We start from the raw sequence: 24,165 nt of genomic DNA, 5'->3' as shown, positions 1-24,165 counted from the left end.
TTTAAATTCATTTACAATAAACCATCAAAAACAAATTTGTAAAAAAAAAATAAACAAGATTTGTATAAATATAACATTGTAACAAAATGGCAGCTTAAGTGTTGTTTCTCCATTTTTTCTTTCGTTTCATTATACTTACATAATTACATAAAAAAGATTTTAATGCAAAAATGTTAAAACCATAGAACTACAAGACAAAAATATAACAGCGACAATAATTTACAATACACTTCAAATGTATTTACAAGGTGTTTACATTTTAAAACACGCTTACTTCCACTTTAAAAGTTCAATAGTGCAGATGTTTAAAACAAATTATTGTATTTTTAAAATATCATTCGCCAGAAAACGAATTTAAAATGAAATAAAAAATAAAACTAAACAGCAATAATTTTGTATTTACATAACTAAAAAGCTTGAATTGGTCTATACAGTCCAGTGTATCCACAAAGACGTGCCCGCAATGCTGGTATCAAAACTGCAGCCGATGAAATGTCCTTCAGCAAATCCGCACACTCACATATTAGCAAATACATTTTATCACCCTTTTGCGAAGTGCTCTTGTGCAGGGCAATTCTCCTCAAGCCAGCGGCACGAGGCAGATACCTTAGGGATGCAAGTCAGAAAGGATAATTGAATTTTTCATTCCCATTATATCGTGCAATGTTATATAGAGCAGACTGCTTCTACAGCAGAAGCTATATTCCTTACCTATAGAGCATTCGTGCACCGGTCCAATACAGCCAATTCTTTTCAAAACGTTCACCATCGTCTCCTTCGAATACCTGGAGCAGTCCAAAGAGAGAAAGTTTTGAAATAAAAATAAAATATATAAAAGTAAATTAAATTTCATTAAATTAAGACATTTTATCATGAAGTTTATTATATACTCATGAATTGGGTATATACTCGTAACTTGCCTTGTAAACGCTTATTATGTATCCAGTTGAAGGAGTTTGAGATTTCTTAAAGCTGCCACTCTCGTTGGGCGCCAAGACGAGCGGAGGACGACATATCGCTGCTACCTCACTGTATAAATCTAAAGTATGGGCGGCAGTGTATCTGAAAAATTTAATTAAAAATTAATTTAAAAAAAAAATATTATTGAAATGCGAAAAAAATGCGAATATAAAGATGATGAACTCAATAATTCAACGAAAGTTCAGCAAAAAAAAAAAATGAAAAATATGACCACCTGTTGAATTTCATTCATTAATTTTAACAGATGATGCCCTGCAGAGTAAGGAAACATAATAATGATTTAATTGATGAGAAGGAAGTCCTAATTGGCATGGTTGCCAGGTAATAGGAATGAGGACAAGAACTGTTCCATCTGATAATGTAACCCTATAAGAATATCCTTGTTTACTGTTGAAGACTTATGATCAAGAAATATGTTTTGAGTGCCCTGGCAACCATAACCTCTGGTGCTTTTAAGTCGATAATTAATTTGGATTGAAACGAATATTTTATTCGCGTTACAGTTGGAATTAATTTTATACCGGAAAAGAGAGTTCTCTGCCCTTGGGGATTCAGAACACAATGTCTGTCGAAAAAAATTAAAACATTTCAATTTTTAATCGGAAGAAGTCAGTTATTATTGTTTTCGATGTATAATGATTTAATATTGTATGGATGAATAATTTTGCAGAAGGAAAATGCATTAAAAGTTAATTATTTGGAAAAAAATAACAATTTATTTGAATATTGTGATGAATTATTAAAATAAGTCAATTTAAATGAATAATAATATTCAATTGAATGCACTTATTCATTTAAAAGTTGTTTAATTTTACTAGAATGTTGTTTAAAATAAATTCTCAGCAGTATTTTTTTAAATTTCTTAAGGGAGGTTTCAGTCAACAGTTTAAGAAGACAAAATTGCAAGTTCTTGGAGTATTTTAAATAAATAAATGTCGGAGCTTTTTTAATTTTAAGATTGTGTTCGTCATGTTTCCAATTTAAAAATCATTGAAAAACACCTAAGTTTTTTTACCACCAAAAATAACAATTTAATTTTTGATTTTTTGATAAAATAAAAAAAAAGATCATATTTAAACTATTTTTTTTCAATTTCGAATATTTTTTTTTTCGATTTTTGAGAGTTGATCAACTGACCAAAAAATATTTCTTGAAAAGTTAGAGAAATTTTAAAGAGTGGTCATTTTAGATAATCACTGTACGGCAAAAAACAAAAAAAAGTCGGGAGCTGAATTCAAAACTGTTTACGGATTTATTCCAACACGTCTAGTTTTTGAGCTATGCTCATCACTATTTTCACTATAAACTTCCAAAAACTAATTTTGAATGAAAAGTTTTTTTTTTAAATTTGATCTAAAATTTATATTTTTCCGTAATATTTTGCTTTGTTTTATCTAAATCAAGAGTCGAAAACTGTAATTTACTTCAAATCTGCTTCAAAAAATCATATGTTACTTTAACCACCAAGATTTTGAAATATCACACACTTATATATCAAATATTTAAAAAAAAATTAACATATTTAAAAGTATAAAATATGGCTTTTGTAGATTGAATAAGTAGTTTTGCAAACAAAATTTAAAGGTGATTAAATTCAACGCCAAAAGTACCAAAACAAACGCATTTTTGACCTGTTAATATTCAAATATTTCGAAAACGTGACGTGAAATTTTGACTTCGGATTCAGATTCAGCACACAAAAATCCTTTAGAAAAGTATGGTTTGGTTCAAGCTCTTTTTTCGTTGCCGACCAGTGTAATTATTGTGTTTTTCAAAGTGGTAATTTTTCAAATGAAAATATCTACTTTTGGACCAAAGTAAAATTTTTTTTTCTATTTCTGTTTTTTTTTTTTTTATTGAAAATAATAACATTTCTAATATCCAAAAAAATCCAATGATGCATAAATTTAAAAAAAATTTAATTTTTCGGTGGCAGGTTTTTTAGCCCTCAAGCCCTTAATTTTGCATAACTAATTTTGTATTTAAAAATTTTCAAACATTTTTCAAAATGGAAATCTAAATTGATAGATTCAAAAAAAGTTTCAAAGAAAAGTCATTCAGGTGTTTTAAAAAAATCCATGAACTTTTTTTTAATTCATAAAAAAAATGACCGTTTCAATTTTTTTTTTAAATTTCAACAACAGAGTTACTAAATCCTTTTTATACAATACAAAAATTTGAAATCGGTCTTTGAAAAAAGTTGGATATCAAGAACACGTTGTCAAATACCGTTAATAACGGTCCAAAACTGTGTTTCTTATTTCAAAATTACGAACAATTTTGCCATTTTACATGAATTTTTTTTTTTAATAAAAAATTGCTGTTGCCGTTTTTGAGAAATATGGTCATATGGTAAGTAACTAAAAACGAAATTTAATATCTTTCCTAGGAAATAACCCAAAACTCTTATCAATTATTTTATGGAATTTTTTCTTTTCATCTCAATTATTACTTTCTTATTTATTTAATTCCAATTTAATTCAACAAAGTTCAACATTATTTCGAATGTACATATTTATTTATAAATACAATTTTTTTATATTCGTTGCTGTCGATTTAATTATTTTTCTAGAAATTCTTTGTTAAACAAGAATTTAAAGGCATACTTCGTTTGGAGTTTAAAACCGCCAGACACCTTTTTTTTGGAGGTCGTCTAGAAGATCTACTACAAAAATAACGGAACCCAATATTTTTTTTAATACACAGCGAATTATTTTAATACATTAAATTTGCTATATGGATATGTATTCTTTATGTTTATATAATTAAATGCCTCTTCACAAAAAATCCACAAAAAAGAAGGTTTTTCTGAACTTACAACTAGATATAACCCCTTAACGAAAATGTTTTTGTAATAGTAAAAACAATTTGTTTTCATTTTTTATTAAATTTCTTATAAAACTAAGCTAAAAATATTCTTTTATAATGTTTTATATAAAAAGCTCTAATATTCCATTCAAATTTTTTCATAAGAGCTAATTTGAATATTTTTGCAATGCTATATGTGATGAGTTAACATCCTAAACACTTAAAAAACTAGATCTATCGGATCTATTCATTAGCGGAAACAGAGGCGGTGGAAGGGGTGTGCGGAGTGTGCCCCCACACACGGCCCCGCTCTTAGAGGGGCCCCGCGGTCGCTAAATGAAAATGTCTCAGAAATAATAAAATCCGAAAAACCATGTCTCTTCTCTTTATTCAAAACAATCAAATAACTGAAATTGGCTTGTTTCCACTCGATTTCCATAATTCCATCGAGATGAGTCGAAGCATACATTGGCCACTTTTTGCAAAAGTAGGAAAGAAAAAATAAATCAAACAATTTAAGATTATTGTTTGTTTTTTTTTTTTTCTCAACTGAAGCAGATAATTAGTTTGCCCAGCAACTTGGATTATATAAAATTTTGCTTTTAAAATTCCCAATTAAATTTAAAATACAAAATCTCAGTGATAAAAACTGTTTTTTTTTTTTTTTTTTATTTTTTATTTTTCAATTTTGTATAGGTATTTAAAATTGTATGAAATAAGTTTTTGTAAAGGTTAAGAATGGGTAAACTTTACTTCCCTTAAAAAAAAAGAGCCAAGTTCTCCTAAACTGATTTTTTACACTTTCTAGAAATTTCAACACTTTGTTACTGTTTTCCGCCGCCAATTTAATGATTAAAAAGGACCATTTTCTTCAGTGGAATTTTCGAATTTTCGCTGTTCGAAATTCCGTATTCGAACACATTTTGCGGATTCATTGATGTTTCAAAATACGGACGGATTTACAATCCACCAAACTTTAAAAACCCGTTTTAAATCAAAAATTTTGCTCAAACAAACATGCGAATAATTTATCAGTTATTTCGTGAAAAAAAAATTAAATGATTGATAAGTATCTAACAGAGAAAAGCAAACATCAACAAAAACAATTCCAATTTTTTATATATCTTCCTGTATTTAGCAGGGGGAGCCCCTTGGTTTTTTCCGGTCTCTTCTTCTTCAACTCAAAAGCAAAATTGAATCACCAATTAAAAGAAGCAATAAGTCCTCAATATTCCTAAAATTACATTTTGATGTAAATCTTGTCTCTATACAAAAGAAAGAAAAAAAAAAACGATTTTCTAATAGAAATCTATGGAGTTTGGTATTAACAGCATAAGTTCATTTTTTTCGAAAATCTATTTTCGTTTGGTCTTAACTGCATAACTCTAAGTAAACTAGTTCCAAAGATATTCAATGGCCCTAACCACACTTAACTCCTTTTTTCTAAAATTATATTTGATCATAATGGTATAACTCCAACTTGTGCTGTTTTGACCAATCAAAAATGTTTATACTTTTAAAAAGTGTTTGGTCAAAACAGCACAACTAAGTTCCTTCGTTCGAAAAATTAAAATTCTTTAAAAAAATATAGGACACAACTCGAAATAATCTTATTCTTGAACGAAAAATAGTTTGGTCAAAACAACATATCTTACTAAAAAACATATAAATACACTTAAAAATTATTTATTCTTACTTTATTTGTGTAAATATTATCACAACAAAAACATTACTGTTAAAAAAAGAGCCAAGTTGTCCTATGTTGAAGTTATGCTAGCACAAAAAGTACTGAAATGTAAAAGTGTACCAAGTTCTAAAGCTTGGCTTTAAATTTGTATAAATAAAATTTTGATTGTTCTCTTGACAATTTTTCTTTAAATTACCGATTTTTAAAGCTATTTGAAAAATTGCCAAGAAAACAATCAACATTTTATGTATACAAAGCCAAGCTTTAGAACTTGGTACACTTTTACATTTCAGTACTTTTTGTGCTAGCATAACTTCAACATAGGAGAACTTGGCTCTTTTTTTAACAGTAATGTTTTTGTTGTGATTTCACTTCTTTTTGCAAGGCATTGCTCAGAGAAAATGGGCGGTTACCACGACCCTTGTCTAAAATTGTCAAATTTTAAATTTTTTCTTTTGTATAAACTCCTAGGTCTACCATTCTACCAAATTTTAATGTTATACGAAAGTTAGAAATGCTCTATAATATTTGATGAAAATTCACCGGAAATAGGCAGTTGCCACGCCCCCTGGCTGAATAATTTAATTTGAATAAACAACCAGCTCTAACATTCTACCAAATTTCAAGGTTCTACGATAATCAGAAGTGCTCTATAATATTTTATGAAAATTGATCTATCCACATTTATCTATCGACATTTATCTATCGACATTTATCTATCCACATATATCTATCCAAATTTATCTATCCACCTTTATCAATCGACATTTATCTATCGACATTTATCTATCGACATTTATCTATCCACATATATCTATCCACCTTTATCAATCGACATTTATCTATCGACATTTATCTATCGACATTTATCTATTAACATATATCTATCCAAATTTATCTATCCACCTTTATCAATCGACATTTATCTATCCACATTTATCTATCGACATTTATCCACATTTATCTATCCACATTTATCTATCCACATATATCTATCCACATTTATCTATCCACATTTATCTATCCACATTTATGTATCCACATTTATCCACATATATCTATCCACATTTATCTATCCACATTTATCTATCGACATTTATCTAACGACATTTATCTATCGACATTTATCTATCCACATTTATCTATCCACATTTATCTATCCACATTTATCTATCCACATTTATCTATCCACATTTATCTATCGACATTTATCAATCGACATTTATCTATCAACATTTATCTATCCGCATTTATCTATCGACATTTATCTATCCACATTTATCTATCGACATTTATCAATCGACATTTATCTATCCACATTTATCTATCCACATATATCTATCCACATTTATCTATCCACATTTATCAATCGACATCTACCTATCGACATTTATCTATCCACATTTATCAATCGACATTTATCTATCCACATTTATCTATCCACATTAATCTATCGACATTTATCTATCCACATTTATCTATCCACATTTATCTATCCACATATATCTATCCACATTTATCTATCCACATTTATCTATCGACATTTATCAATCGACATTTATCTATCCACATTTATCTATCCACATATATCTATCCACATTTATCTATCAACATTTATCTATCCGCATTTATCTATCCACATTTATCTATCCACATTTATCTATCCACATTTATCTATCCACATTTATCAATCGACATCTATCTATCGACATTTATCTATCAACATTTATCTATCCGCATTTATCTATCCACATTTATCTATCCACATTTATCTATCCACATTTATCTATCGACATTTATCAATCGACATTTATCTATCGACATTTATCTATCCACATTAATCTATCGACATTTATCTATCGACATTTATCAATCGACATTTATCTATCCACATTTATCTATCCACATATATCTATCCACATTTATCTATCCACATTTATCAATCGACATCTATCTATCGACATTTATCTATCCACATTTATCAATCGACATTTATCTATCCACATTTATCTATCCACATTTATCAATCGACATCTATCTATCGACATTTATCTATCCACATTTATCTATCGACATTTATCTATCGACATTTATCTATCGACATTTATCAATCGACATTTATCTATCCACATATATCTATCCACATTTATCTATCCACATTTATCTATCGACATTTATCTATCGACATTTATCTATCGACATTTATCTATCGACATTTATCTATCGACATTTATCTATCCACATATATCTATCCACATTTATCTATCCACATTTATCTATCGACATTTATCAATCGACATTTATCTATCGACATTTATCTATCCACATTAATCTATCGACATTTATCAATCGACATTTATCTATCCACATATATCTATCCACATTTATCTATCCACATTTATCTATCGACATTTATCTATCGACATTTATCTATCCACATTTATCTATCCACATTTATCTATCCACATTTATATATCCACATATATCTATCCACATTTATCAATCGACATTTATCTATCGACATTTATCTATCCACATTTATCTATCCACATTTATCTATCCACATTTATCAATCGACATTTATCAATAGACATTTATCTATCCGCATTTATCTATCGACATTTATCTATCCACATTTATCTATCCACATATATCTATCCACATTTATCTATCCACATTTATCCATCCACATTTATGTATCCACATTTATCCACATATATCTATCCACATTTATCTATCGACATTTATCTATCCACATTTATCTATCGACATTTATCTAACGACATTTATCTATCGACATTTATCTATCCACATTTATCTATCCACATTTATCTATCCACATTTATCAATCGACATTTATCAATAGACATTTATCTATCTGCATTTATCTATCGACATTTATCTATCGACATTTATCTATCCACATTTATCTATCCACATTTATCTATCCACATTTATCTATCCACATTTATCCATCCACATTTATGTATCCACATTTATCCACATATATCTATCCACATTTATCTATCCACATTTATCTATCGACATTTATCTATCGACATTTATCTATCGACATTTATCTATCGACATTTATCTATCGACATTTATCTATCCACATATATCTATCCACATTTATCTATCCACATTTATCTATCGACATTTATCAATCGACATTTATCTATCGACATTTATCTATCCACATTAATCTATCGACATTTATCAATCGACATTTATCTATCCACATATATCTATCCACATTTATCTATCCACATTTATCTATCGACATTTATCTATCGACATTTATCTATCCACATTTATCTATCCACATTTATCTATCCACATTTATATATCCACATATATCTATCCACATTTATCAATCGACATTTATCTATCGACATTTATCTATCCACATTTATCTATCCACATTTATCTATCCACATTTATCAATCGACATTTATCAATAGACATTTATCTATCCGCATTTATCTATCGACATTTATCTATCCACATTTATCTATCCACATATATCTATCCACATTTATCTATCCACATTTATCCATCCACATTTATGTATCCACATTTATCCACATATATCTATCCACATTTATCTATCCACATTTATCTATCCACATTTATCTATCGACATTTATCTAACGACATTTATCTATCGACATTTATCTATCCACATTTATCTATCGACATTTATCTATCCACATTTATCTATCCACATTTATCTATCCACATTTATCAATCGACATTTATCAATAGACATTTATCTATCTGCATTTATCTATCGACATTTATCTATCGACATTTATCTATCCACATTTATCTATCCACATTTATCAATCGACATTTATCAATAGACATTTATCTATCCGCATTTATCTATCGACATTTATCTATCCACATTTATCTATCCACATATATCTATCCACATTTATCTATCCACATTTATCCATCCACATTTATGTATCCACATTTATCCACATATATCTATCCACATTTATCTATCCACATTTATCTATCCACATTTATCTATCGACATTTATCTAACGACATTTATCTATCGACATTTATCTATCCACATTTATCTATCCACATTTATCTATCCACATTTATCAATCGACATTTATCAATAGACATTTATCTATCTGCATTTATCTATCGACATTTATCTATCGACATTTATCTATCCACATTTATCTATCCACATTTATCTATCCACATTTATCAATCGACATTTATCAATAGACATTTATCTATCCGCATTTATCTATCGACATTTATCTATCCACATTTATCTATCCACATATATCTATCCACATTTATCTATCCACATTTATCCATCCACATTTATGTATCCACATTTATCCACATATATCTATCCACATTTATCAATCGACATTTATCTATCGACATTTATCTATCCACATTTATCTATCCACATTTATCTATCCACATTTATCAATCGACATTTATCAATAGACATTTATCTATCCGCATTTATCTATCGACATTTATCTATCCACATTTATCTATCCACATATATCTATCCACATTTATCTATCCACATTTATCCATCCACATTTATGTATCCACATTTATCCACATATATCTATCCACATTTATCTATCCACATTTATCTATCCACATTTATCTATCCACATTTATCAATCGACATTTATCAATAGACATTTATCTATCCGCATTTATCTATCGACATTTATCTATCCACATTTATCTATCCACATATATCTATCCACATTTATCTATCCACATTTATCCATCCACATTTATGTATCCACATTTATCCACATATATCTATCCACATTTATCTATCCACATTTATCTATCCACATTTATCTATCGACATTTATCTAACGACATTTATCTATCGACATTTATCTATCCACATTTATCTATCCACATTTATCTATCCACATTTATCAATCGACATTTATCAATAGACATTTATCTATCTGCATTTATCTATCGACATTTATCTATCCACATTTATCTATCCACATTTATCTATCGACATTTATCTATCGACATTTATCTATCCACATTTATCTATCCACATTTATCTATCCACATTTATATATCCACATATATCTATCCACATTTATCAATCGACATTTATCTATCGACATTTATCTATCCACATTTATCTATCCACATATATCTATCCACATTTATCAATCGACATTTATCAATAGACATTTATCTATCCGCATTTATCTATCGACATTTATCTATCCACATTTATCTATCCACATATATCTATCCACATTTATCTATCCACATTTATCCATCCACATTTATGTATCCACATTTATCCACATATATCTATCCACATTTATCTATCCACATTTATCTATCCACATTTATCTATCGACATTTATCTAACGACATTTATCTATCGACATTTATCTATCCACATTTATCTATCCACATTTATCTATCCACATTTATCAATCGACATTTATCAATAGACATTTATCTATCTGCATTTATCTATCGACATTTATCTATCGACATTTATCTATCCACATTTATCAATCGACATTTATCAATAGACATTTATCTATCCGCATTTATCTATCGACATTTATCTATCGACATTTATCTATCCACATTTATCTATCCACATTCTACCAAATTTCAAGGTTCTACGATAATCAGAAGTGCTCTATAATATTTTATGAAAATTCAGCGGAAATGGGCGGATGCCACGCCCCCTGAATTGAAAATCGCAAGTTTTCGATTTTTTCCTTTGTATACACCACAAGTCCTATCACCGTATAAAATTTCAAGTTTCTACGATATCGGGAAGTTCTCCATAATTTTGATGATCTGTCAGTGAGTCAGTGAATCAGTGAGTCAGTGAGTCAGTTAGTCAGTTACGGTTTTTGCGATTTTTAAAGCCCTATATCTCAGAAACTACTCATCGTAGGAGGCTTAAATTTTGCGAGGTGTTTGGTTTTGATCAGCTCAACAAATGTAGCGAGTTTAAAATTTCTAGCATCTTTGGTGTTGAAGTTAGAGGGGGGTCGAAAATGGCCGAGTTGTTTCCTGTAAATAAGGGTGTAGTGCCACTCCCAGGTCTACCATTCTACCAAATTTTAATGTTATACGAAAGTTAGAAATGCTCTATAATATTTGATGAAAATTCACCTCAAATAGGCAGTTGCCACGCCCCCTGGCTGAATAATTTAATTTGAATAAACAACCAGCTCTAACATTCTACCAAATTTCAAGGTTCTACGATAATCAGAAGTGCTCTATAATATTTTATGAAAATTGATCTATCCACATTTATCTATCGACATTTATCTATCGACATTTATCTATCCACATATATCTATCCAAATTTATCTATCCACCTTTATCAATCGACATTTATCTATCGACATTTATCTATCGACATTTATCTATCCACATATATCTATCCAAATTTATCAATCCACCTTTATCAATCGACATTTATCTATCGACATTTATCTATCGACATTTATCTATCCACATATATCTATCCAAGTTTATCTATCCACCTTTATCAATCGACATTTATCTATCCACATTTATCTATCGACATTTATCCACATTTATCTATCGACATTTATCTATCGACATTTATCTATCGACATTTATCAATCGACATTTATCTATCCACATATATCTATCCACATTTATCTATCCACATTTATCTATCGACATTTATCTATCGACATTTATCTATCCACATTTATCTATCCACATTTATCTATCCACATTTATATATCCACATATATTTATCCACATTTATCAATCGACATTTATCTATCGACATTTATCTATCCACATTTATCTATCCACATTTATCTATCCACATTTATCAATCGACATTTATCAATAGACATTTATCTATCCGCATTTATCTATCGACATTTATCTATCCACATTTATCTATCCACATATATCTATCCACATTTATCTATCCACATTTATCTATCCACATTTATGTATCCACATTTATCCACATATATCTATCCACATTTATCTATCCACATTTATCTATCGACATTTATCTAACGACATTTATCTATCGACATTTATCTATCCACATTTATCTATCGACATTTATCTATCGACATTTATCTATCCACATTTATCTATCGACATTTATCAATCGACATTTATCTATCCACATTTATCTATCGACATTTATCAATCGACATTTATCTATCCACATTTATCTATCAACATTTATCTATCCGCATTTATCTATCCACATTTATCTATCCACATTTATCTATCCACATTTATCAATCGACATCTATCTATCGACATTTATCTATCCACATTTATCTATCGACATTTATCTATCGACATTTATCTATCGACATTTATCTATCCACATATATCTATCCACATTTATCTATCCACATTTATCTATCGACATTTATCAATCGACATTTATCTATCGACATTTATCTATCCACATTAATCTATCGACATTTATCAATCGACATTTATCTATCCACATATATCTATCCACATTTATCTATCCACATTTATCTATCGACATTTATCTATCGACATTTATCTATCCACATTTATCTATCCACATTTATCTATCCACATTTATATATCCACATGTATCTATCCACATTTATCAATCGACATTTATCTATCGACATTTATCTATCCACATTTATCTATCCACATTTATCTATCCACATTTATCAATCGACATTTATCAATAGACATTTATCTATCCGCATTTATCTATCGACATTTATCTATCCACATTTATCTATCCACATATATCTATCCACATTTATCTATCCACATTTATCCATCCACATTTATGTATCCACATTTATCCACATATATCTATCCACATTTATCTATCCACATTTATCTATCCACATTTATCTATCGACATTTATCTAACGACATTTATCTATCGACATTTATCTATCCACATTTATCTATCCACATTTATCTATCCACATTTATCAATCGACATTTATCAATAGACATTTATCTATCCGCATTTATCTATCGACATTTATCTATCGACATTTATCTATCCACATTTATCTATCCACATTCTACCAAATTTCAAGGTTCTACGATAATCAGAAGTGCTCTATAATATTTTATGAAAATTCAGCGGAAATGGGCGGATGCCACGCCCCCTGAATTGAAAATCGCAAGTTTTCGATTTTTTCCTTTGTATACACCACAAGTCCTATCACCGTGTAAAATTTCAAGTTTCTACGATATCGGGAAGTTCTCCATAATTTTGATGATCTGTCAGTGAGTCAGTGAATCAGTGAGTCAGTGAGTCAGTTAGTCAGTTACGGTTTTTGCGATTTTTAAAGCCCTATATCTCAGAAACTACTCATCGTAGGAGGCTTAAATTTTGCGAGGTGTTTGGTTTTGATCAGCTCAACAAATGTAGCGAGTTTAAAATTTCTAGCATCTTTGGTGTTGAAGTTAGAGGGGGGTCAAAAATGGCCGAGTTGTTTCCTGTAAATAAGGGTGTAGTGCCACTCCCAGGTCTACCATTCTACCAAATTTTAATGTTATACGAAAGTTAGAAATGCTCTATAATATTTGATGAAAATTCACCTCAAATAGGCAGTTGCCACGCCCCCTGGCTGAATAATTTAATTTGAATAAACAACCAGCTCTAACATTCTACCAAATTTCAAGGTTCTACGATAATCAGAAGTGCTCTATAATATTTTATGAAAATTGATCTATCCACATTTATCTATCGACATTTATCTATCGACATTTATCTATCCACATATATCTATCCAAATTTATCTATCCACCTTTATCAATCGACATTTATCTATCGACATTTATCTATCGACATTTATCTATCCACATATATCTATCCAAATTTATCAATCCACCTTTATCAATCGACATTTATCTATCGACATTTATCTATCGACATTTATCTATCCACATATATCTATCCAAGTTTATCTATCCACCTTTATCAATCGACATTTATCTATCCACATCTACCTATCGACATTTATCCACATTTATCTATCGACATTTATCTATCGACATTTATCTATCGACATTTATCTCTCTACATATATCTATCCACATTTATCTATCCACATTTATCTATCCACATTTATCTATCCACATATATCTATCCACATTTATCTATCCACATTTATCTATCCACATTTATGTATCCACATTTATCCACATATATCTATCCACATTTATCTATCCACATTTATCTATCCACATTTATCTATCGACATTTATCTATCCACATTTATCTATCCACATATATCTATCCACATATATCTATCCACATATATCTATCCATATTTATCAATCGACATTTATCTATCGACATTTATCTATCGACATTTATCTATCCACATTTATCTATCCACATTTATCTATCCACATTTATCTATCCACATTTATCTATCCACATATATCTATCCACATTTATCTATCCACATTTATCAATCGACATTTATCTATCCACATTTATCTATCGACATTTATCAATCGACATTTATCTATCCACATTTATCTATCCACATTTATCTTTCGACATTTATCAATCGACATTTATCTATCGACATTTATCAATCGACATTTATCTATCCACATTTATCTATCGACATTTATCTATCGACATTTATCTATCGACATTTATCTATCGACATTTATCTATCCACATTTATCTATCCACATATATCTATCCACATATATCTATCCACATATATCTATCCATATTTATCAATCGACATTTATCTATCGACATTTATCTATCCACATTTATCTATCCACATTTATCTATCCACATTTATCTATCCACATTTATCTATCCACATATATCTATCCACATTTATCTATCCACATTTATCAATCGACATTTATCTATCCACATTTATCTATCCACATTTATCTATCCACATATATCTATCCACATATATCTATCCACATATATCTATCCATATTTATCAATCGACATTTATCTATCGACATTTATCTATCGACATTTATCTATCCACATTTATCTATCCACATTTATCTATCCACATTTATCTATCCACATTTATCTATCCACATATATCTATCCACATTTATCTATCGACATTTATCTATCCACATTTATCTATCCACATTTATCTATCCACATTTATCTATCCACATTTATCTATCCACATTTATCTATCCACATATATCTATCCACATTTATCTATCCACATTTATCAATCGACATTTATCTATCCACATTTATCTATCGACATTTATCTATCGACATTTATCTATCGACATTTATCTATCCACATTTATCTATCCACATATATCTATCCACATATATCTATCCACATATATCTATCCATATTTATCAATCGACATTTATCTATCGACATTTATCTATCCACATTTATCTATCCACATTTATCTATCCACATATATCTATCCACATTTATCTATCCACATTTATCTATCGACATTTATCTATCCACATTTTATCTATCGACATTTATCGATCGACATTTATCTATCCACATTTATCTATCCACATTTATCTATCGACATTTATCTATCCACATTTATCTATCGACATTTATCTATCGACATTTATCTATCGACATTTATCTATCCACATTTATCTATCCACATATATCTATCCACATATATCTATCCACATATATCTATCCATATTTATCAATCGACATTTATCTATCCACATATATCTATCCACATATATCTATCCACATATATCTATCCATATTTATCAATCGACATTTATCTATCGACATTTATCTATCGACATTTATCTATCCACATTTATCTATCCACATTTATCTATCCACATTTATCTATCCACATTTATCTATCCACATTTATCTATCCACATATATCTATCCACATTTATCTATCCACATTTATCAATCGACATTTATCTATCCACATTTATCTATCGACATTTATCAATCGACATTTATCTATCGACATTTATCTATCCACATTTATCTATCCACATATATCTATCCACATATATCTATCCACATATATCTATCCATATTTATCAATCGACATTTATCTATCGACATTTATCTATCGACATTTATCTATCCACATTTATCTATCCACATTTATCTATCCACATTTATCTATCCACATTTATCTATCCACATTTATCTATCCACATATATCTATCCACATTTATCTATCGACATTTATCTATCCACATTTATCTATCCACATATATCTATCCACATATATCTATCCACATATATCTATCCATATTTATCAATCGACATTTATCTATCGACATTTATCTATCGACATTTATCTATCCACATTTATCTATCCACATTTATCTATCCACATTTATCTATCCACATTTATCTATCCACATATATCTATCCACATTTATCTATCCACATTTATCTATCGACATTTATCTATCCACATTTATCTATCGACATTTATCAATCGACATTTATCTATCCACATTTATCTATCCACATTTATCTTTCGACATTTATCAATCGACATTTATCTATCGACATTTATCAATCGACATTTATCTATCCACATTTATCTATCCACATTTATCTATCCACATTTATCTATCCACATTTATCTATCCACATTTATCTATCCACATTTATCTATCCACATATATCTATCCACATTTATCTATCCACATTTATCAATCGACATTTATCTATCCACATTTATCTATCGACATTTATCAATCGACATTTATCTATCGACATTTATCTATCCACATTTATCTATCCACATATATCTATCCACATATATCTATCCACATATATCTATCCATATTTATCAATCGACATTTATCTATCGACATTTATCTATCGACATTTATCTATCCACATTTATCTATCCACATTTATCTATCCACATATATCTATCCACATTTATCTATCCACATTTATCAATCGACATTTATCTATCCACATTTATCTATCGACATTTATCTATCGACATTTATCTATCGACATTTATCTATCCACATTTATCTATCCACATATATCTATCCACATATATCTATCCACATATATCTATCCATATTTATCCACATTTATCAATCGACATTTATCTATCCACATTTATCTATCGACATTTATCTATCGACATTTATCTATCCACATTTATCTATCCACATATATCTATCCACATTTATCTATCCACATTTATCAATCGACATTTATCTATCCACATTTATCTATCCACATTTATCTATCGACATTTATCTATCCACATTTTATCTATCGACATTTATCGATCGACATTTATCTATCCACATTTATCTATCCACATTTATCTATCGACATTTATCTATCGACATTTATCTATCGACATTTATCTATCCACATTTATCTATCCACATATATCTATCCACATATATCTATCCACATATATCTATCCATATTTATCAATCGACATTTATCTATCGACATTTATCTATCGACATTTATCTATCCACATTTATCTATCCACATTTATCTATCCACATTTATCTATCCACATTTATCTATCCACATTTATCTATCCACATATATCTATCCACATTTATCTATCCACATTTATCAATCGACATTTATCTATCCACATTTATCTATCGACATTTATCAATCGACATTTATCTATCCACATTTATCTATCCACATTTATCTATCCACATATATCTATCCACATTTATCTATCCACATTTATCAATCGACATTTATCTATCCACATTTATCTATCCACATTTATCTATCCACATTTATCTATCCACATTTATCTATCCACATATATCTATCCACATTTATCTATCCACATTTATCAATCGACATTTATCTATCCACATTTATCTATCGACATTTATCAATCGACATTTATCTATCCACATTTATCTATCCACATTTATCTATCCACATTTATCTATCCACATTTATCTATCCACATTTATCTATCCACATTTATCTATCCACATTTATCTATCCACATATATCTATCCACATTTATCTATCCACATTTATCAATCGACATTTATCTATCCACATTTATCTATCGACATTTATCAATCGACATTTATCTATCGACATTTATCTATCCACATTTATCTATCCACATATATCTATCCACATATATCTATCCACATATATCTATCCATATTTATCAATCGACATTTATCTATCGACATTTATCTATCGACATTTATCTATCCACATTTATCTATCGACATTTATCTATCGACATTTATCTATCCACATTTATCTATCCACATTTATCTATCCACATATATCTATCCACATTTATCTATCCACATTTATCTATCCACATTTATCTATCCACATTTATCTATCGACATTTATCTATCGACATTTATCTATCCACATTTATCTATCCAGATATATCTATCCACATATATCTATCCACATATATCTATCCATATTTATCAATCGACATTTATCTATCGACATTTATCTATCGACATTTATCTATCCACATTTATCTATCCACATTTATCTATCCACATTTATCTATCCACATTTATCTATCCACATATATCTATCCACATTTATCTATCCACATTTATCAATCGACATTTATCTATCCACATTTATCTATCGACATTTATCTATCGACATTTATCTATCGACATTTATCTATCCACATTTATCTATCCACATATATCTATCCACATTTATCTATCGACATTTATCTATCCACATTTATCTATCCACATATATCTATCCACATATATCTATCCACATATATCTATCCATATTTATCAATCGACATTTATCTATCGACATATATCTATCCACATATATCTATCCACATATATCTATCCATATTTATCAATCGACATTTATCTATCGACATTTATCTATCGACATTTATCTATCCACATTTATCTATCGACATTTATCTATCGACATTTATCTATCCACATTTATCTATCGACATTTATCAATCGACATTTATCTATCCACATTTATCTATCCACATTTATCTATCCACATTTATCTATCCACATTTATCTATCCACATTTATCTATCCACATTTATCTATCCACATTTATCTATCCACATATATCTATCCACATTTATCTATCCACATTTATCAATCGACATTTATCTATCCACATTTATCTATCGACATTTATCAATCGACATTTATCAATCGACATTTATCTATCGACATTTATCTATCCACATTTATCTATCCACATATATCTATCCACATATATCTATCCACATATATCTATCCATATTTATCAATCGACATTTATCTATCGACATTTATCTATCGACATTTATCTATCCACATTTATCTATCGACATTTATCTATCGACATTTATCTATCCACATTTATCTATCCACATTTATCTATCCACATATATCTATACACATTTATCTATCCACATTTATCTATCCACATTTATCTATCCACATTTATCTATCGACATTTATCTATCGACATTTATCTATCCACATTTATCTATCCACATATATCTATCCACATATATCTATCCACATATATCTATCCATATTTATCAATCGACATTTATCTATCGACATTTATCTATCGACATTTATCTATCCACATTTATCTATCCACATTTATCTATCCACATTTATCTATCCACATATATCTATCCACATTTATCTATCCACATTTATCAATCGACATTTATCTATCCACATTTATCTATCGACATTTATCTATCGACATTTATCTATCGACATTTATCTATCCACATTTATCTATCCACATATATCTATCCACATTTATCTATCCACATTTATCAATCGACATTTATCTATCCACATTTATCTATCGACATTTATCAATCGACATTTATCTATCCACATTTATCTATCCACATTTATCTATCGACATTTATCAATCGACATTTATCTATCCACATTTATCTATCCACATTTATCTATCCACATTTATCTATCGACATTTATCTATCGACATTAATTTATCAATCTACATTTATCTATCCACATTTATCTATCCACATTTATCTATCCACATTTATCTATCCACATATATCTATCCACATTTATCAATCGACATTTATCTATCGACATTTATCTATCCACATTTATCTATCCACATTTATCTATCGACATTTATCTATCGACATTTATCTATCGACATTTATTTATCGACATTTATCTATCGACATTTATCTATCGACATTTATCTATCCACATCAAGGGGCACGGTAGTGCCCAGCCAAGTTCTCTAGCAACTTTGGCACTACACCCTTATTTACAGGAAACAACTCAGGCCATTTTCGACCCCCCTCTAACTTCCACAACAAAGATACTAGAAATTTCAAACTCGCTTCATTTTTTAAGCTGGTCAAAACAAAACTCCTCACAAAATTTCAGCTTGCTACGATGAGTAGTTTCTGAGATATAGGGCTTCGAAAATCTCAAAAACCGTAACTGACTGACTGACTGACTGATTCACTCACTGACAGATCATCAAAATTATGGAGAACTTCCCGTTATCGTAGAAACTTGAAATTTTACACGGTGATAGGACTTGTGGTGTATACAAAGGAAAAAATCGAAAATTTGAGATTTTCAATTCAGGGGGCGTGGCATCCGCCCATTTCCGCTGAATTTTCATCAAATATTATAGAGCACTTCTGATTATCTTAGAATCTTGAAATTTGGTAGAATGGTAGAGTTGGTAGTTTATACAGAGGAAAAAATTTAAAGTTTGAGAATTTCAGCCAGGGGGCGTGGCAACCGCCCATTTCCGCTGAATTTTCATCAAATATAGAGATTTTCAATTCTACAGCCTTACCTTGCAAAAAGTAGTGAAATCACAACAAAAACATTACTGTTAAAAAAAGAGCCAAGTTCTCCTATGTTGAAATTATGCTGGCACAAAAAGTACTGAGATGTAAAAGTGTACCAAGTTCTAAAGTTTGGGTTCAAATTCGTATCAATAAAATTTTGATTGTTTACTTGGCAAGTTTTGAAATAACTTTAAAAATCGGAAATTAAAAGAAAAATTGCCAAGAGAACAATCAAAATTTTATTGATACGAATTTGAACCCAAACTTTAGAACTTGGTACACTTTTACATCTCAGTACTTTTTGTGCCAGCATAATTTCAACATAGGAGAACTTGGCTCTTTTTTTAACAGTAATGTTTTTGTTGTGATTTATCTATCCACATTTATCAATCGACATTTATCCACATTTATCTATCCACATTTATCTAACGACATTTATCTATCGACATTTATCTATCCACATATATCTATCCACATTTATCTATCCACATTAATCTATCCACATTTATCTAACTACATTTATCTATCCACATTTTATCTATCGACATTTATCTATCGACATTTATCTATCCACATTTATCTATTCACATTTATCTATCGACATTTATCTATCGACATTTATCTATCGACATTTATCTATCCACATTTATCTATCCACATATATCTATCCACATATATCTATCCACATATATCTATCCATATTTATCAATCGACATTTATCTATCGACATTTATCTATCGACATTTATCTATCCACATTTATCTATCCACATTTATCTATCCACATTTATCTATCCACATATATCTATCCACATTTATCTATCCACATTTATCAATCGACATTTATCTATCCACATTTATCTATCGACATTTATCAATCGACATTTATCTATCCACATTTATCTATCCACATTTATCTTTCGACATTTATCAATCGACATTTATCTATCGACATTTATCAATCGACATTTATCTATCCACATTTATCTATCCACATTTATCTATCCACATTTATCTATCCACATTTATCTATCGACATTTATCTATCGACATTTATCAATCGACTTTTATCTATCCACATTTATCTATCCACATTTATCTATCCACATTTATCTATCCACATATATCTATCCACATTTATCAATCGACATTTATCTATCGACATTTATCTATCCACATTTATCTATCCACATTTATCTATCCACATTTATCAATCGACATTTATCAATCGACATTTATCTATCCGCATTTATCTATCGACATTAATCTATCCACATTTATCTAACTACATTTATCTATCCACATTTATCTATCCACATTTATCTATTCACATTTATCTATCGACATTTATCTATCGACATTTATCAATCGACATTTATCTATCGACATTTATCAATCGACATTTATCTATCGACATTTATCTATCCACATTTATCTATCGACATTTATCTATCCACATTTATCTATCCACATTTATCTATCGACATTTATCTATCGACATTTATCAATCGACATTTATCTATCCACATTTATCAATCGACATTTATCTATCGACATTTATCTATCGACATTTATCTATCGACATTTATCTATCGACATTTATCAATCGACATTTATCTATCCACATTTATCTATCCACATTTATCTTTCGACATTTATCAATCGACATTTATCTATCGACATTTATCAATCGACATTTATCTATCCACATTTATCTATCCACATTTATCTATCCACATTTATCTATCGACATTTATCTATCGACATTTATCAATCGACATTTATCTATCCACATTTATCTATCCACATTTATCTATCCACATTTATCTATCCACATATATCTATCCACATTTATCAATCGACATTTATCTATCGACATTTATCTATCGACATTTATCTATCCACATTTATCTATCCACATTTATCAATCGACATTTATCAATCGACATTTATCTATCCGCATTTATCTATCGACATTAATCTATCCACATTTATCTATCCACATTTATCTATCCACATTCTACCAAATTTCAAGGTTCTACGATAATCAGAAGTGCTCTATAATATTTTATGAAAATTCAGCGGAAATGGGCGGATGCCACGCCCCCTGAATTGAAAATCTCAAGTTTTCGATTTTTTTCTTTGTATACACCACAAGTCCTATCACCGTGTAAAATTTCAAGTTTCTACGATATCGGGAAGTTCTCCATAATTTTGATGATCTGTCAGTGAGTCAGTAAATCAGTGAGTCAGTGAGTCAGTTAGTCAGTTACGGTTTTTGCTATTTTTAAAGTACTATATCTCAGAAACTACTCATCGTAGGAGGCTTAAATTTTGCGAGGCGTTTGGTTTTGATCAGCTCAACAAATGTAGCGAGTTTAAAATTTATCTATCCACATTTATCTATCCACATTTATCTATCCACATATATCTATCCACATTTATCTATCCACATTTATCTATCCACATATATCTATCCACATATATCTATCCACATTTATCTATCCACATATATCTATCCACATTTATCTATCCACATTTATCTATCCACATTTATGTATCCACATTTATCCACATATATCTATCCACATTTATCTATCCACATTTATCTATCTACATTTATCTATCGACATTTATCTATCGACATTTATCTATCGACATTTATCTATCCACATTTATCTATTCACATATATCTATCCACATATATCTATCCACATATATCTATCCATATTTATCAATCGACATTTATCTATCGACATTTATCTATCGACATTTATCTATCCACATTTATCTATCCACATATATCTATCGACATTTATCTATCCACATTTATCA

General features: G+C 29.3%; 1 protein-coding gene across 4 annotated transcripts in view; it reads right to left on the bottom strand.

The window, feature by feature from the left end:
- Positions 1-296: 296 nt before the first annotated feature.
- Positions 297-24,165, bottom strand: part of LOC129920207 (uncharacterized) — a 115,534-nt gene continuing 91,665 nt past the window's right edge. For all 4 annotated transcript variants that reach the window (XM_056001456.1, XM_056001458.1, XM_056001454.1 and 1 more), the window contains 3 exons: positions 921-1,062; positions 712-785; positions 297-606 (listed from right to left, as the gene is read on the bottom strand). In XM_056001456.1, the coding sequence (XP_055857431.1) occupies positions 408-606; positions 712-785; positions 921-1,062 (415 nt within the window). In that variant the 3' untranslated portion in view covers positions 297-407. The remainder of the gene's footprint in view (positions 607-711; positions 786-920; positions 1,063-24,165) is intronic.

This window comes from Episyrphus balteatus, chromosome 4 (assembly GCF_945859705.1).
Source record: "Episyrphus balteatus chromosome 4, idEpiBalt1.1, whole genome shotgun sequence".
In the NCBI taxonomy this organism is placed as follows: Eukaryota; Metazoa; Arthropoda; class Insecta; order Diptera; family Syrphidae; genus Episyrphus; species Episyrphus balteatus.
This window is presented reverse-complemented; position numbering and strand designations above follow the sequence as displayed.